At 40.7% G+C, this 18773-nt stretch overlaps 1 protein-coding gene across 6 annotated transcripts in view; it reads right to left on the bottom strand.

Annotated features, from left to right (window-relative positions):
• Positions 1-206: 206 nt before the first annotated feature.
• Positions 207-18773, bottom strand: part of PLPPR1 (phospholipid phosphatase related 1) — a 167726-nt gene continuing 149159 nt past the window's right edge. For 4 of the 6 annotated variants that reach the window (XM_040090656.2, XM_058424127.1, XM_040090657.1 and 1 more), the window contains 5 exons: positions 13240-13490; positions 4634-4810; positions 2574-2705; positions 1843-1959; positions 207-1306 (listed from right to left, as the gene is read on the bottom strand). In XM_040090656.2, the coding sequence (XP_039946590.1) occupies positions 1867-1959; positions 2574-2705; positions 4634-4810; positions 13240-13490 (653 nt within the window). In that variant the 3' untranslated portion in view covers positions 207-1306; positions 1843-1866. The remainder of the gene's footprint in view (positions 1307-1842; positions 1960-2573; positions 2706-4633; positions 4811-13239; positions 13491-18773) is intronic. The other 2 variants (XM_058424128.1, XM_058424129.1) reach the window with 2 other exon arrangements.

The raw sequence follows: 18773 nt of genomic DNA, 5'->3' as shown, positions 1-18773 counted from the left end.
CTTTGTAATGCTTAAACAAAGTTGTTAGATTTTAAAATAGCAGTTTTCATATAAGTTCTGTATGGCAGAATTTACAAAAAAAGTGCAGACTGTTACTACACACTCAGCTTCCTTCCTTCCTGCCTTCCTGCCTTCCTTCCTTCCTGCCTTTCTTCCTGCCTGCCTTCCTTCCTTCCTGCCTTCCTTCCTTTTTTTCTCTCTCACTCTCTTTCTTGTCAAAGCCCCTCAGGAAAAAAAATACATTTTAGGTGGCAAAATTGGCTTCTTGGCTATGCCAATCGGAATGCCAAGGAACGTTGCCTGGTGAAGGAGTGGCATCACTTTTCCTTTGCACCAGTGTCACTAGTTACTCCACAAACCTATGATGAAGTGATGAAACACTTAAAGCACAGCTTCAGCCCCGCAGTGGTGGCTGTATATCCCCATAGTCAATTCCTGAAGCCAGGTTTCACTGGGAGCTTTAGCTGGGCCTCGGGAAGGAATGAGGATCTAGGGAGATGATATAGTCAGCTCACATGGATCAGCTACTACTAAAAATTTTGATGTCCAGGCTGTCTATACTGCAGATCAAGGATGCAGACCAAGGATGTTATTTTAGTTATTCTTCAATAATTGGCACAATCACCCACACTAGAACCATCAGTCTTTGATTCAGTGAGATGCTTAAGTACATGTTTCTAGTCTGGAAACTGGGTGGTAACTGAAGTCCATTAACTCTTAGGGAATACTTAATTAGCTCACTGAATCAGGAATAGATTTTTGTTTCTTGTCTATAGTATCATTTAGGTTAGATTCCTGATCGTTGTTATTTTAATATGAATTATATAGATGCAATTACTTTAGATCCATGGTGAGTTTACTCAGATGAGAATCTGACCCAGCGCTTCTTATGGTAAGAAAAGGTAAAAGTGAATTTTTTTCCCCCAAGATATATAAATTCAAAACTGAGAAGAAAAAAAATTGTGTACAAATATCACATAACAACATCAACAATTCCATAAATGTAGTTCCTCAGTGCACACTTTAAACAAGAAAAGGGGTTTTTTTGTTCTTTTTCCATTTTGCTTTTAAAGTCTGGCATAATAATATTAAAGCTGACAGAAAAATCAGGGCAAGCTACATCACTTCCTCATACAAAAAAAGTACAAAACATTAGCCTCTAACTAGACATAACATAATACTGGTCATCACAGTTAGACATTTAGTAACTGTGTGTCTTGGAGTATTTTACTGGAGGGTAGTAAAAAATAGCTTCAGCTGCCGATCTCCCATCTCAGGTTACTTCAGTCATAGAGACAGAGTGATTCTGCAAAGAGGAAAAGGAAAACACATGAATGTTTGTATACAACAGTCTGGCACTAACATACCCTACTAGTGAGCAAAAGCAATGGGAAAACCCCTTGCTTATAAAACCTGCATTGGGGATGTATGGCGAATAATTATAATTTAAGAAAATTATCCTGTTGATTTCTGTTGGACATCAACAGGTGAAATCCAGTCCCTACCTGCACTTCACAGTCCAGTAACTATAAACAGCTGACTAGGCAAATTTTTTCTCATAGTTCATGAATGTTTTCACGTGCTCAGCCCTTCTGGCTACACAACACAATGTGCATGTATAAGTAGCACTTATTTTCCGGACTAGAAACTCATAGAGAGAACATCTAATGCACAGAGTTCTTCAGATTTAGTGGAGTCTTCCAGAAAATCTTTGTCTAATCAAAATTGACTCTTCACTTAAACAAAGTATTTCCAGACATTAGAGACAGTATTTTTTTTTTTTTAATTCCTCTTTTCAGTTTATTTCACAGAGGTTTTAACAAAAGTCGCTATTGATCTTACCATTCATGATGTGTGACAGGCCATCTAATAAAGGAAGTTCAGTTTAAAGACCATATAATTATACCAGTGTATTTCACATAAACTGTAGTTTCTCCTTGTTCCCAGAATTGCATTTACCTGTGGTTTGAAAGGACTGGGTGTGATGCACTTATGCCAACACAAGCCATTTAAAGTTAGTAAAGTTAGTTTTTTTAACAGGAACACTATCAATATTGATGTTCTCATTAGCTATTTTTTTGCAGGCTGGAAAGAATGCTAATAATTTCTCCTCTGATGACTTAGAGATAGAATAAGTATAATATTTCTTCTTATTATAGAAGATACTGAACAGTTATAAGGATAAAAGACTTAATCTCTGTAATATTTTTGAGGACAGACTAGTGATTTATCCTCAGGAAAGAGTAAATCCTTCATACATCCCAAAAGTTTTCCGGAGTGTAATAAGCAGATTTTTTTTTTTTACTTTTCTCTCAATTTTCTATTCTTCTAAGCAAAAGTTTGTGAGGCATCTGAAATCCTACTTCTTTAGCTGTGGACATGTATGGGGGCTGAAGATCTACAGAATTTGGTAGTTTCAGGGATAAATGCCTTAAAACAAACTGCTGTGATGTAGATCCACTCTGTTCAATGGTCTTGAAATGAGGTGTGTGTAGTCAGGTACAAAACTACTTTTAACTCTGATGCACCAGAAAATATGCTTGGTGATGGTCTGGGCAATAGATTTACAATACCTGTGCACTCAATGTCTCCAGAGGACTTTCCACTCTGGGAAAAGCCATTAGTGGCATTCCTCGTGGGTCTTCAGGCTTCGGTTTAGAAGGAGCTGCATGACTGCCCTTAAAGTTATGGACAACACATATCCCCTGTGTAATGCAGAAAAAAAACAAAGTGGGGTCAGTGTGCTCCATCCCCAGGAAAAACCTGGATGGGAAATTATGATGTGCGGCACAACTGAGAGATTTTAACCTGGGTTTGGGTTCAAGGCACCATCTGTCTCAGCCTTGGGCTGCAAGTGTGTTTGGGCATGATGGACTGCCTTGGTGATGAACCATTCTTAGCCTTTTTACATTTCACACAGGACACAGCAGAGACCCCAATGTATGCCTTATCATCCCAGAACCACAGAATAACTGAATGATGCCCTTTACTGGCCAAATACTCCCTTCAGACTCCCACTTTGTCTCTTCCAAATAGTGAATACAGCTCTGTGGATTGCCAAATCTCCCTCATATCTGGATGACACCATTTAGCATCATTCCTGAATGCTTCCAGCATCACAGCTGTGGTGTTTCTCCAACAAATCCCTCTCATATGCAAGACCAGACTAACAGCACCCACATGGTGATGGTGATGCAAGTAAGAGCAACCATGCACGGCAGTGGGTAGCTTCAAGGCATGGGAAAAAAAAGTACACAGAAGCTGACACATTTGCTGGTGGAGTGATTCCTGCAAGGAGCTGGCTGTTCCCCTTCACTGCCATAGACCCAAGCAAGAAGCAGGCTGCAGCCTGGGGGGGTCCTATGCCACAGGATCTGCCACAGGGATCTGACAGCACCCCTCTGGGGAGACCCCTTCCACCACTCTGAAATTTTTTCAGCTTGTGACACTTGCAGGGTGCCAGAAGGTCTGCAAGGTCAAAATACAGCTTGCGACAGGCTGTCACTGCCACCAACAGGTACTGGGAGCACAGACACGGTCCTGGCCTGATAGATGGGGTAACTGCCTCTTAAATTGCATGGGTGAGATTTAAACTGCCCTTCCCAGCTGGAGCCAGACTAATTATTCACATTAATGTCACGAAGATTCAGATCAGAGGCTGTAGACATCTTTTTATCTGAAAGGAACATAGGAATAAATGATGCTTGAAGGTTAGTTGTAGTTGCTTTTTAAAGTATAGAATAGAAAAAGAAATCAGTGACAGAACAATTGAGATTTAAGTGATCTTTGAAATCTAATCCCTCCTGATTACAGGGATAAAGTGTCTGTTGCTATGCAGTGGATAGTTTTGAAGCATATTTTGATTAAATATTAAACCAGGCACATTTCTTGGTAATAGTGAGAATGACCTGGACTTCTTGCTGTGTGAGTAAATCCTCAGCAAGAGACCTCTCACCAAACAAGACACTTACACCACACAGCCCACAGGAGTGTCAGTTACACTCAGAGTCCGGAGAGATGCTCTTCCTAGATTCTGTTAGAATATATATTTTTTGATATATTTTAGTATGTTTGGTTATCCTGTGAAAGGGGACCAATTTCAGCTTGACTAAAAGTTGCAAAGGGAGGTAGTTTTATCTCCAAGGGAATTTATCCTGACCTTCCCTTCTATTGCACTTCTTTTATGGTCTGAAACAAAATGGAGAACCAGGATAAGAGCTCAGAGCCCAAGAAAACACCCGATACCTCATATTTTTGCCAGACACAAGGCACACAGAGGGGTTTTGCAACACAGAGGAGGAGTCTCAAGCACACCCTCCTTTTGATATTGAAATCTACAGAACCTTTTGCATCATTTTCCAGAACATATCAACTAAGAACATGTAAAGCAATTCAAATGATTGAAATATATAAAATGTACAAATGTTACCAAATTAGACATATCAATTAATTAACAATCAATGAACCTGATTTCATATTAGGGTTTTCTTTGATAATACTTTTAACTAGATGAGGATAGAATTAGATCTTGCAGGCTACAAGTGATTGTAATGTTTTAGTTAGTTGCCTTTTTTGTTTGTTTTTTTAAGCTGTGGTATTTTTTAAAGGAACATAGAGGGATTGATGGACTTACCAGAAACAAGGCAACAGCACTCCCCAGGATGAAGCCTGCAATCACATCCGAACAGTGGTTTCGATACTCAGACACTTGATTTAGCCCAGTGAGGAAGGCAGCACACAGGGTTCCCAGACAGAGCACGGGCTTGGCTAGCCTGCTACTCTTTGTTTTAATTGTGCTTGTGATGTACATCTGTAAGGAAGGGCAAACCAGAAATAGAAAGGGTTTCCACCAGAAATGTGTCTTTCCCACCTGGACAAATCCTAAATCAGTAAGGATGTGACAAGCCCCCTGATTCATTTTTAAAAAAAGGCATTGGGAAATTGAGGAAGATATTTCAGGTAATTCAGAGAACACTTTTACGAGTATAACCCCAATACTGCTAAATGATGTGAAATATCTTCTTGCATTTACATACTGGACTTCTTCTGAGCAGTTGTGAACAGGCTCAGGTTTACTGATTCTGTGCAAATACTGGCTTGTATGGTGGCAAATATGCGCTCTGAATGCACACGACTAAATGTTTGCAAAGGGACTAAGGAATTGATGCTTATACTCCTGCAGAAACTGTAATGTGCAGAAGATGGAGTGCTTACAATCTGTATAAGCTAACTGCTCCAGTTTCCTAGGTATTAAGTTTGAGGAACAGAGAACACTGGGAGAAACCATTCCATTTCCCCTGCAAGATGAAAGGAAACACAGCATATGAGAGGATTCTTTCAAAACAAAGTTGATTTTGGGAATGTAATTCCAGAGCATGAAGTTTCACTGTTCTCCAAATATTTTTTAATGAACCCCACATGTTTCTGGAAGTTTGTTTAGAATTTTTTTAATACATTCAGATGCAGAGTAAAAATGTGTGGGTCACAGTTAGCAGCCTGTCTGTAGTGCCAGAGCCACAAAATAACAAAGCTGAAGCAAACCGAGCCTGATGGCAAAGCAATTAATTAAAATCCTCTTCAGCCAACAAGTATGCAAGCCTGCATGACTTCCATAGCTTTGATAATTTTAGATGTTCCTGTGTGCTTTGTTTTTCACACCTGAACCTGACTGCAGCAGACGCCTTACGACAGCTAACACTGAGCGTTAGGCAGCAACCTCGCCTCAGTCTTGGCTGGCAGGTTAAGATGCTCCTATCATCAAAACCTACATTAAGGTTATTTGGAAACAATAGGTATAATAGTTTTAATTTCATAAAACCTGGCAGAAACACCAATTAATGTAGGGGTTCTAGTATTAATTTTCTTTTTGTGGGAGGGAGAGATTAGGAGAAAAAAACAAAGCAGGGTTAAGCTTAAAAATGAACAAAAATAGTTTTATTAACGTATATTAAAAGAATGAGAAAAAAAAAAAGTTGAGAAAAAGAAAAACTTAAACTAAAACAGAATGATACTTTAAAACACGCTTTTTTCCTCTTACAAACTTTCTTATTGAACAACATAGAAAGACACAACTTAGGTTTTTCAGTCAGTTTCACTATTTAGACATAACTACTCATAACTTTTAGGAGAAGAGTCTCTCAAGATCTTTTTATGAAGAGTTTGCCACAAGACAAAATAGTCCAGTGCTCTCAATGTCACACATCTGCTGCCGCCCGTAGTTTTTGCAGACTGTGATGCTCTATTAGCAAAGCTTCTCAGTGTATCTGGGGTACTTTTTATGAATACTTCTTCTAGTCTAAAATCATCTTTGTCTCCAAAGCTGAGACCTCTTTTTAACCCAGGAGCAGGGGCTTTAAAGTTCCCAAATAAATCTCAATTATATCAGTCCTCAGTTTTGATTACAGTTAGCATTCTACCCAGCAATACTAAGATGCTGCAAAGAACAGTTCATTTCTCCATAATTTACCTTAGAGAAGTCCAGTTAAAAATATCCACTTCTTCAATCCTATTCCAATATTATTAGTTCTTTCACTTCTCATCTGACTTCATTCAGCGTCTGTTCTAGTATTCTTTGTTTTCTTTTTTATTTCTTTTAAGGAAGAATTGTGCTTTAAAAGTTTCATGTTACTGGTAAAGGGTTAAATCTGCTCAGGCTTGCCAAAGGCCATGTGCAAGCACCAAGGCTGCAGGAGCTGAAGACAATGCAAAGCTGTGCTGATGGAGGAATCTGGTAGATGTCCATTTTTCCACCCCTCAGTCTCATCCAGGGTGGCCCAGCTCAGAGTTGTTATGAAGCTGCAGGCTTTCTTTCTTTGCTGTTAGTGGCGATTAAGCTGGGCCATGGTTTGGCCCTTTCTGCCGGGGTCTGAGCACATGGTCAGCATTATCGAACTGCAGCCGATTTCTTCCCTGCCGACAAGCAAGGGAAAGGGCTCAGCCGGCCTAGACCCTCTCTGTGAGGGCAGAGGCTTTCAGGGGCCCAGCCGGGCCTGGCCCAGCCGCCCAGAAGGGCAGCAAGGCCCGATCCGGGGCTGGCCCAGCCACGATGTTACCTCATTGCAGATCCCCAAAGTGAGAGAGAGAGACTGATCAGCAGCAATTAGTTTTAAATGTCCCCTCCAAAGTCACATCGACACTTCCTATTGGTTAAGCTAGCTGCCAATATCCTGGCCAGCTTTTTGATAGGTCCCTGTTCTTCCCCCGCCCCCCAGCAAACCACTCCACCGTTAGGGCAGGAAAAAATATCTCACATTTTTCTATAACTAGAAAACAAAATTGTGCCAACCCATGATAATAGGATAAAATTAAAATCATTGCTACTGCATGAATTATTACCACCCACTCTTTCACCCTATGCACTCCTTCTACTTAATTCAATTGAGCAACAGGGAGCCAGATTGCTTTCCTGCTCCCTGTTGGAGTCCAGGGCATTCCTTTGGTTGCCCTGGAGGGTCAGGGACCTGGGCAGGGGGGTCTGGGACCCCAGCCCAGAGCTCAGAGAGACACTGGCTTTGATTTCTGTCCATGGGAAAAACTTCCTACACTGAGAGAAGGTTTACAGGCCACAAGAATGTGAGAAATAGTAGTTTAGCTTATCACAGAATGAGAAAATAGTAGTTTTAGGTTCCTAGCATTGAAGTGAATGGGGACAAGATGGAGAATCTGGGGCGTTGTCTCCTTCTTCTTCTCCTTCTCCTTCCCTCACTCCATTGCTGCATTGATGTGGCACAAAGTAGTTAGTAAGGATTGGGTCAAAGTAAAGATGACCTTTTTAGTAATAGTGATAGACATTGGTAAGAAATAGTAAACAAGAAATACGCAGTAATTAGTATAAAAGATAAGGACAGCCCAGCTCGGGGGGAGACGTGAGGAATCCATGCAGCTGCGAACATCTTGTCGGACTCCGAGAAAATTGTAAGATAAGAAACAATAAACGAAGTATGCAACCTTGAAAAATCTAAACCTGAGAACTCCATCTCTTCCTTTGGCTCGGCTCGGAGCTGTGCAGGGGAGCAAGGACCCTGAAACCACCTCAATGTTGGGGTAAGCCCCCAACAGCTCCCCACTGAAGCACTACTGCTGTTTGCAGCATCCAAGGGAAAACCCATCATCTCTTTATAGTAAGAAAGCAGTCCTACTGTGACATCTGTGTACACCAGCTGCAGGGAACAACCCACACATGTTTGTTTCCTTACAGGTATGAGATGAAGCTGGACCCTTGGGTTATCCATATGGGAGAGTGCTCTTTGTCACAGATGGTAAGTGTCTGTAGTTGGAGATTCATGTCTTAGCAAAAAAAATGTAAACTTGTAGTAAAAAGAACATTTTTAGCAAGGATGGTAATCAATGATTCAAAGAGATTGCTGAGGGAAATCTGTTAAACCCTGGTGAGGAGGGTTTTAAAGAAGACAAACTGTTTTCCCAGAAGGTGGGCTCCAGTTCACCCCTAAGTCACACAGCATGTTCGAAATAACTGGGAGCGCTTCTACATTCTGATCAGACTTCCCAATCACTGCAGCTTGATCTTTATTGTCCAGGCCCAAAAGCCAAGATATCTTTTTAGGATTCCCACAGAATTTAGAGCATGGTTTCAGAGCTTTGTGCAAGAGACCAAAATCTCAGTCAAAGCCACTTACATTTGGTTTCCTACATACACCAGGTATTCTTGAAAATTTCCCACAATGCTACCTGTGATATATGTCCTAAAGTTAATTTGTGTTAAGCAATAGGATATGTAATTGATTCACTGTAAAATGGAATAATATACCATGTAAAATTGATCTACTTTAAGTTTGGTTTAAGATCAGTAAACCTAAAGGTGTGTATAGGGTTAACTGAGACTAAAACTGCACAGAGGGACACGAGGAATTCCTGCTGGGAACCACTTTGGAACAATCCTACAGAAAGGCACAAAAGGATGGAAAATGGAGATGGGTGCCCTGACGACCAAAGATTAAATCAGATCGATATCTTATCTGTTCATCTGCCGATGTTAACATTTCCAAACCTTCTCCAGACACCGCAATCATGACATTGTTCTGCTCTGAGAATCCATTCAACGGAGCCGGACATGAACATGAATATCTAATAAAGCTACCACGAAGCAAGAGTCTTACGGTCTCAGTCTGCTCTCAGCAGAAGACTGTATAAAAACCAGCGGTATTGGACCCAATTTGTGAACAGAGGGGGTAACACTGACAGAGTCGGTTACCGTGTTCACCCACTGCCAAAATCCCGGGATTCGACACTGTTCCTTTTAATTGTGGCTACCGGAGACTGTGTTTAAGTCTCAAAATAAAATTCTAAATTTTGATTTACTGAATTTTGCTTGGCGATTTATTACACTATCCATAGAGTAAATTTATTTACAAAACTCTAAATGTCAACACGGGAAAGGAGGAAAGATGTGAAAATAAAAACATGTCTAGAACATATTAAAAATAAACTACACATGATTTAACTATATAATTTGTCTGTTCAGTTTTTTTTGCTGTGACCTTATCAGTACATTCAAGCAGTGTATTTAGCAACATGCAGTGTGTGATAGTGGCATCTGTCCTATGTGATTCCTCTCCCGTCTTTTTCAGAGAGACAAAATCATAGACAAGAAGGCTTTTTTGTCTGCAAGTTTAAAATAGACATATACATATATATATATATATATATGCAAATATATGCATGTATTTAGAACACATTATATCTATAATGAGAAAGGCAGAGTGGAAAAAATCTGTCTTCTGCCTTCAGCAGAAAGTGAGGAGATTTGCAACAGTTTATTTTTCTTAGAAAATTCAAAATTTCATACCAATATTGCAAAAGTCTGTGTCCTAGAAGTTTTATGGATAATCTTTTCTTTTACCATAGATTCCTACAGTAAAAGAGAAGCAGAGCCTTTGACAACATTGCTCAGTGCAGCTCCTCACAGTGCCAAGGCCATGAATTCATCAGGGTTGCAGCAGATATTTGCTGTAGTGTCCTCTGCTATTCAGCATTTCCAGATCTTGGAGGATTCATGTCCAGGTGCAGAGACCCACAGAAGCTGACTTTAGTCATGGGGTGAATTGTAGTGGTGCATCTCTCCCCTTTCCCTGGCTGCCCTATGAGCTGAGAAATGTTCATCAAGCCTCGGCCTTGACAAAGTGTACCTGGACTAAACCACCGTTGAGTGTATCAGAAACACTGTCTGTTCCCAAGATTGAACAGGCGTCTAACAAGCACCTGTTTTTTAATGAACAGCCTTGGAAACACATTTTTCTTGCCTGAATAACAACCCAAGTGGTTGTTATCTTATTTCTCTTAAATGAACCTTCAAAGAAAGTTACTGACTGAAATTGTGGCTACGATGGAAAATTACCACAACTAAACCCCACTCTACTGGGTTCCTCTAAACAAAGAGTCCCAAGTGAGATCATTCTGAGCTCTTGATTCCCATAAGATAAGGGGATAATGTGTATGTCTCAAACACTAAATAAATGGATGATAAATGGATGGCCATAGAGCCAACCAAGGACTGTTGCTAATAACAGATAAGAATTGTTGGTAATAACCAAGGATTGTTATTATTAACATGGCCATGAGAAATACCATGTTTTGGCTGGAGAAGGGGGGGCAGATATAGAGCATTTTTCTGTGACCAACAGCTACAACACAGCACAGATAATGGGCATGGACTACAAGGTGGGATTAAAACCACCCAAAACCCATGAAGCCCTCCACCCATTTCCAGAAAGACTGGAAGAATGGACTGCACATGATAATTAATTTACAGAGATAAATTATTATTACAGATAATTAAATTACACCATCTTTGGGGTGAGGAAACCTGCCCATAAAATGGTATCCTCCCAAACCAGGCAGTGCCCCCAGGACCCTGGATATCTCATGGGCTGGGCCAATGGAGGTGGATTGATGCTGAAATCAGGATTGACATCCCTTCAGCTGGACTCACACTGGAAGCAGGAATGGTGATCTCTTTTTCTAACAATTTTTTTTTTCCCTTGTAAAAGGAACTTAAATTCATGTGAGTGCACAGCAGCTTGCACTAGGTACAGTCATCCGTCTGACTGTCATCTCTTTCTGTGATCATTCTGGGAAACTGATAAAACTTCTTTAGATGACATTCTTATTTTTTTATAAATATGGAAGCCAGGGCTGCCAGCCCTTTTCTCTTTCCCCTAATTTAGGCATACAAGATTAACTTCCATCTGCAGAGATCACAGAAGTGATGCTTTGGGCTCTCCTCAGCTTCTTTAGAAGGTGACAAAGAAAAGTCTAGTTGATTAAATATATACCCCAGATTATAAACAAAACAGAAACAAACACCAAAAAACCCACAAAGTCAAACCAGTGTTTCGGAGTGTTTTCAGTAGCAGAGAAATGAGTGAGTACAGATACACTTGCATAGGATACTTGAGGTTCAATCAAGGGACGAGACTCCCTGATTTCATAAGACATTTATAAAATGAGAACCAGGTCTGTGCTGGTTCCATTCTCTGGCCTCCTCATGTTGTACCTGTTCTATTTTTCTTGCTCCATGGCTCAATTCTTCAGCTCAGTTTTTCATACAAAACACTATTATTAAGCAAATAACCTGTGTCATATGTTCAGGAGGCCACGTTATCATTCATATTAGAATCAGCAAGAGATTTCTCAAAAAATTGTGCATAGCACAGCTATTAAGCAAAGCTGGATACAAGCAATGCATTTCTTGGGTAATGCTCATGTTACTCCCAGCTGACATACAAAGAAAAGATGAGTGACAACATTTTTAGTTCTAGAAGGTGACTTCAGGCAGAGAACTGGGCTGAAATTGGACTGTAGGGTGAAATGCTTTAAGGGCAAACTTTTGAGACCTTGTGACTGAGAAAGGGTTCCATGTCTTGGCTCCATCTGACATCTTCCTATCTGAGAAGTGCAGGCCCATAGCAGACACTCCTGGAAAACTAGAGCTCATAAATACTGAACTGCTTGGGGCTTAGACTCAGAAAGGAGAAAAAACATCACCCTTCAGCTGTAGGAGTCAGCCTGTTGTAGAAAATCTGCCTCCCTAGGAAACAGAGGAGAGTGGGCAGGGAAAATCCATGAAAGAATATAATTAGCTTAGGACATAACCAGGACTAAGCCTGACCTTGGAACTTCCATGTAGGAGTTTAGCATGGTGCAAACAGCTGCTAGAACCATGCTGAGTATATTGTGAGCTGTATTTCACACATGGTTGCTCATTGTTCAGAAGTAATGTGCACAAAATATTACAGGCATTCCGAACAGTTCCACACAAATCATGAGCAAAGCTACAGTTAATTTCTCCATCATAATTCACACAACATTAAGTGCAAACAGATGGATATTGAAACAGCAGTGGGTGGACTCTTTATCTTAGAAGTATTAATGTTCATCTGCTGCCAAAAGCACAGGCCAAAACACTCAGTAAATACCCTATCTTTAATAATTTTAAGGCTTTTCTTGCATACTGATGACCAACAGACAGACTGTGACACTACTCTTAAGTCAAGCTATAGGGAGAGAAAAGGCCTAGGATAATGCACTTTGAGATCAGAACCAGGTTAAGTCCTTGGATCTTTACAACAAAACCACCAAAGTTTTCTGCTCCGTTAGTAAGACTGTTGGATCAATTTTCAAGAATCACAGAACCTTGAGCCAGAGAACACAAAGGAGCAGTTGATCTGTTTCATCAGACATCATAATTTCCTTCCTGTGTCAGATGGGGTACATTTCTCTGTGGTAACAACAAAATTCTGGCACTGACTTTTATTAGAACCCTCTTTACAATGTGAGTTCAGGTGCTAAACAAGGGAAGCAAAATTCAGCCTAAGTTCAGACCCCCGTTGAAAGGACACAATTTAAGTTTTAAATGTTCAAAAACACATGGCATGTGAACATATGTGGCAATCTAGAAGCTGTTTAAGGGTCAGCTTCATTTTGATGTTCATGAAACAGGGTCAGGAAAAAGAGAAAATTGAATGAGAAAGCCAACAGCAAAGACAAGTTTAGGACCTCATGCCTCCACATGCAGTGCCTCAAAAGAAATGAGCATTTCATTTGCTTAAACCAGGATTAGTAAAATGGAGAAAGAGGGGGATCTTCCCCTACTGATAAAGAAAAAAGCTGTCCCCAAAACAATTATCTTTTTCTCTAAAAATCCACTGTAAGAAAAATGTTCCATCAAGATGCACATACAGAAACCTCTCATGCAAGTCAGCAGTCATCACTGGCACTTACTGTGGCATATAAAGCTGAGTAGATGCTCAAAGCAGCATGTTTGGATGGAAAGGATCTCCTGGCCTTTTCAATCACCTCCATGTCCCCAGTGCAGATGTTGCCATTGTTTATGAACTGGTGGTGGGCCCGACAGTCGTTCCCAGTGTAGTTGGGTTTGCACACAGTCAGGAAGTAGGGAGCCAAGTTCCCAGTCACAACCTGGCCAACGTTTACAAAGATGTCAGTGGCAAAAAGTCCAAATGCAAACACTCCTGTGAGGAAAGGTTAAAAATAGTGATTATTCAAACAGGTTTAGAAAATATCACTATACCTGAGAGGGAGAGGTATAATGAGAGTAGAATCACGTACTTACAACAAATCTGTGAGAAAAAAATGGGATCTCTGAACCTGAGAGAGCAGTGTAGTCCTGAGACACAATACTTCTTTTATCTAACGTAACCACCTAGGATTAAGTACCTTTTATCGCCACCTTGATGTTGAAAGTTTACAGTCCTGACCTAGAAATATTTGGCATGTACTTTTGGAAGCAACCCAATGCTTTGCTCTGGAAGACAGCTGTAATTCAACTCATGGCACCAGGAGCATAAAACCACAATCCAATAAGATAAAATATTCACTTGAATGCAGGAACTTTTTCAGGGTTGTGAAGCATCCCTTGATCAATACTGCAGTTGTCACATCCTTCACTGACTCTGATTGAGTGTCATCAATACCTCTTACAGCTGCTATGAACATGTCAGGATCTTCGAGATGCATGTAATGCCTAAATACCCAAAGTACAGAACAGCAGGTTTGCAAAATTACCAAACCCAAATGTTCTGAAAGATTAAATCAGCTCTCCTCTTCCCCTTGTCGTCTCTAAGGTTGATTAAAGCATCACAAAAACATAGAACTTATAATAAATACTGACTTCTGATGTAGGATTTTTTGGGGTCATACAGTTTTGCTTTCTCCCTTCTGTAGTTCTGTAAGTGTAAGTCATTAAATTATAAATTATCTGAGATTGTTATGTACTTAAATATGACCAAGAGCTGGAGCTCTAGGGAGATCATCTTAGGAAAGCTGTGATAGAATCTGAAGAACTGGCACCACCATGATTATAACATCTTGACTGCTTATCTATGCTGAGTTAGAAAAAAGTTTAAAAGGCTGCTGTTATTCTGAGACAAAAAATATGAGAGACTCAAAATAATGCTGCATGTACTGACAGTAACATAAAATAAAACTATAACTAAAATGGATTTGTTATACAAGTGTTGAGTGGAGCTTGCCTGCACCAGTCCATCAGAGAGATGGTTGGGTGTCACTGTGGCACTGATCCTTTGATGGGGTACTGATGGGAAGAACCCTGTCCTTGGGCAACAGCCTGGAGGGGCTGCAGAACTGCAGAGCTGTTCCTCCTCACCTTCCTTCCCCAAGGTCAGCAAGGAGCATTACACAGTGAGGTGATTCTGGAGGCTGAATGTATTAAGTGTTCTTCGTGTACGTTCATTTTAATTTACTATTAATGAACTGGTATGTGATCATGGATTTAAAAAGCCAATGGTGGCTAAAGCAGGAGGCTGCCTTCCTCTGGTTTTAGGCCGCAGGACTGGCCACTGTCTTTTCAACGGTGTGATAGTTTCCCTCCCATTTATCTTGCTAAGCATGTTTAAAAGGAGAGAGCACAGAGATTGCCCCTTTATTTCCTTTATCCCTCTGGTAATATTTAAAATCCATGGTTTTCCACAGCTACAGATACTTCTCACGTACATTAGTCAGTGCACAAACAAGTTCAAAGGAAAAAGGCAGAAGGGTATCTTTCCAGCCTGGTGAAATAGCTGAAGCTATGACAGAGATGCATCTTGTTTTACTTACAGCACTCTGTCAAATTTTTTTTTTTTTTTTTTTTTTTTTGGCACAGCTTGCTTTAAATAGCAACTTTCTGATGTGCTGTGCAAGTTATAGGAAATGCAGTGAGGATCATTACCCAGCCTTTACAATAGTTAGAGGAAATTTAAGTGTCAAGCAGTCTGGCTCATGCTCTTCTATTGTGTAAGTACAACCCAAGAACAAAGACATTTCAGGAAAAGCTCATGGGCTACACAAAACTATTTCAATCTCTACAAAGTGCATACATACAAAGTTACTTCTCTCCATCAAGAAAAGACATTTTGACACCTTCATTTTCTTAATATTTGGTAGCACAGAAAGTGCTGACCCAAACACAGATGCCAGGGCCTGCAGGAATCTGGAGAAGAGCAGAGCACCATGGCTGAAACCTTTATCACATTCTGACTGTGTTGTATTTTGGCTGCTGCAGTTCCTCTCTCACAGTTCTGTCAAGCTGTGCCCTGTGAAAATCACAGTTATGAGCAGCAATGAGTCCAATTGGCAGGGATGTGACCCTCATAGGCTGATTATACTTCTTGTCTCTGGAGACTTGGAGCAAGGGTTGGCTGTCATTGATTTAAAGGTTGTAATGCCAGTGCACCTGGGAAGTGCTGGACAGTTCCCTGATGGTTTTCGTATCTCAGTAATCCATCTGTTCAATGGATTTGCTCAATGACCTACAGCAGCTAAACTAACTGACCAGAGCACAGAAATATGCTGTGATGTGTGATGTATGATTGCCAGCTTTTTAGAGGTGGACAAATTGCTCTGAAAGGCTTCATGCAAAGGGCAACTAGCCCCAGCTCTTCAGGGTCATACTGCTCACGTCTGTGATATAATGTCAGAGAGAAAGAACGGGAGAAGACGTGCCTCTTCTAGACTTTGACACTCAGGTGTAATGGGAGGTGGTGTCATCCTGCTCAGCAGCAGGTGCTTTATTTCATTGTGCTCACTCTGGGCCAGAAAACATGGGGATGAACAGTAGTGCAGAACTTAGCATATGCTGAGAAAAGATGGGAATGGTGCAAGCCATGTGGGAAGCAGACCTACAGCTGCTCACTAGCAGAAAGGATGAAGGTTAATTGCAATTGCATAAAGCCAATCTCTCCCCTCAGCCACTCATGTCACAGTCTGGCTGCTAAAAGAGGACTTAGAGAAGGAGAAGAAGCTATGTCTGAAAAGGCCTCCCAACTTTTTCTCACTGTCCTGACTACTCTCAGCTGTGTTTTTGTCTCAGGAACAGCTAGAAAGAGGAGGCTGGAAAACAAAACAATAAGCAGAATGTAACTGGGAGAGATATTAGCCTAGGTCAGATATAAGAGGGCAGGCTGTACTCCCTGCTACTCTGTCAGCTGCTCCAGAGTCCAGATTTTAACATATCTTTACCTCCAGTTAGAAAGACCTTAGATAAATTAAACGTTTAAGCCAAAAAAAGAATAAACAAGGAAAGTCCTGTTGAAAAATACTTAGGATGGACAAAGTGAAGCTTGACTTTAGAGGTTCGTCTCACCTGAACTAACACTTGCCTTGGCAGAAAAATCTAAATATTTAGCAGCTTCAATTATGAATGCTTCATTTTTGATTTCTCCACTTACACATCCCTTTGAATGACCATCAAAAAGTCCTTCATGAACCCCTGTCTTCTCAGCTCCCACCCACATCCTATTCTCATGTTCTATCTCCTATCAAGCTCCTTGTGTAGCTGTTCATCAGCGTTGCCTACCTCCAGCTCTACTTTTTCTAACAGGCATCTGCCCTGAAGAAGAACCCCTCTTCTCACTCACTGCAGTTTCAGTATAACCCTCTGTCCTCCCTGCAATTCAGATTCAAGCTCTCTTCTTCCACCCTGCGTCTATGTAACATGAGTAACCGCAGCTGCTTGTTGACTCTGTGGAAAAATCTCACTATTAGAGGCATTTAAAATGCCACTGATTTGAGAGAGAAAAAAAAAAAAAAAAAAAAAAAAACAACCCACCACAACAACAACCAAATCACCACCACAACAAAAATCAACAAAACCCCCCTTGAGACTTGTAGAAGAGCAGCTGAAAAGACATTGGGAAGAGAGAAGTGAGAAGCCAGTGGGTGGAAATGAGAATCAGGAAGTAGAAAGCTTTATTAAGGAAAAATCATTAAACCCTTAAGTAAAGTGTAAAAAGAAACAATATACTGAAGAGTTCATGACACATCAGAAGCTGAGCTCTTCAGTAATATATAATCACATTTTCTACCAAGGATATTTATTTAGGCACCTATCTCTATCCCAGTCAATTATCTGAATTTGTCACTCTCAACTTAACTTGCTTGGAAAATGTTAATATTTCACCTGCACACTCATACTCGCCTAACCCCTTTCCCACACGTTTTTTGAGGAAGCTTAGGGTTTCATTGGAGAGTGTCCCTGGAAGGACTCAGGGCTCTATGGGAGCGCTGATCCTCAGCCCATCTCTGAATGTTCTGCTGTAAGAATCCTGTGCATCCAATAAAGCCATACATCTATAGACCAGGGACTCACACTCTGCTAAACCACCCTTCCTAATTACATCTTAAAGGGTCATTTAAAAAAGACCTGTATCATTAATCCATTTTACAACAGGAGAGATGGGGTTTGCAGGGGAATTTATTGTCCTGTTGCCATGCCATCAGAAACAGACTCAACATCAAGCTTCTGAGCACTCATAACCTCATCCTAAGATTGGCTTTGATCTTATACTGAAAAGCCCACAAAGCTCACTACTCCAGGGATCTACTACCTTCTGAGTCTGCCTGCTTCATCTGTGGGTGTCCTGCCTGGATACTGTTCTCCCCAGACATAAGAAGGAAGACACATGATCTGACCGTGCCAGAAGAAATTCAGTTCCCAGTGCAAAAGTTGTCTGAAAGCTCAAGACTCCTCCTGACAGATGCACAGGTTATCTTCCTTCCTCACTGCTTTTACAACCACCAGTTTTCATGGAGGCAGCTGCCAGCTCAGAGCCTGGCATCAAAGAGAACAGTAAGAATTGATTTGTCCCTAGCACAGTGACCTGTTCCACTGTTCCTCAGCGATAACATCTACAGTAGTTCAAGCTGCTGCAGCAGTTTAGGTTTGGGACAACACCCCCAAATACAGCTTGAGCCCTATGGAAAGACAGACAGTTAATAACAGAACATGCACTGTTTCACAGTGAACTTCAGATGCAAAGGCAGAAAGAAGGACAAGGTCAGGTAAGCTGTCTTATGCAGCTGCTTAGGGATCAGAGCTCTGGGGTATATCTATCCCATTACAATAAACTCAATGTGTGTATAAATGTTGTAAACCTTTATTTGCTGAACTAAAGTCTTAATTTGCTGAAATAAAGCCTAACTTAAGTATTTAGCTGCCGACTGTGAAGTGTCACCATGCTTTAGATTAAGTTGTCAACAGAAACTGATTTGCAGCATTTGTTGAAGGCAAATTATGCGCATCCAAAGTAAAGGCATTGGTAACGAGCTGATGAAGTATGCTGAATTTCTAGATAACTGAACTAGAAAGGGTCTACTTGCATGTTATCAGGGCTTTGCAGGTAGACAACTTAATCACATGGATTAGAAACCTAATATAATGAAATGCAATACAATACATACCACAGTCACCCTGTTAGAGTGGGTCAGGGAGGTCTGAATACTTGATCCTGGAGGTA

Source organism: Hirundo rustica, chromosome Z (genome assembly GCF_015227805.2).
Source record: "Hirundo rustica isolate bHirRus1 chromosome Z, bHirRus1.pri.v3, whole genome shotgun sequence".
Classification (NCBI taxonomy): Eukaryota; Metazoa; Chordata; class Aves; order Passeriformes; family Hirundinidae; genus Hirundo; species Hirundo rustica.
This window is presented reverse-complemented; position numbering and strand designations above follow the sequence as displayed.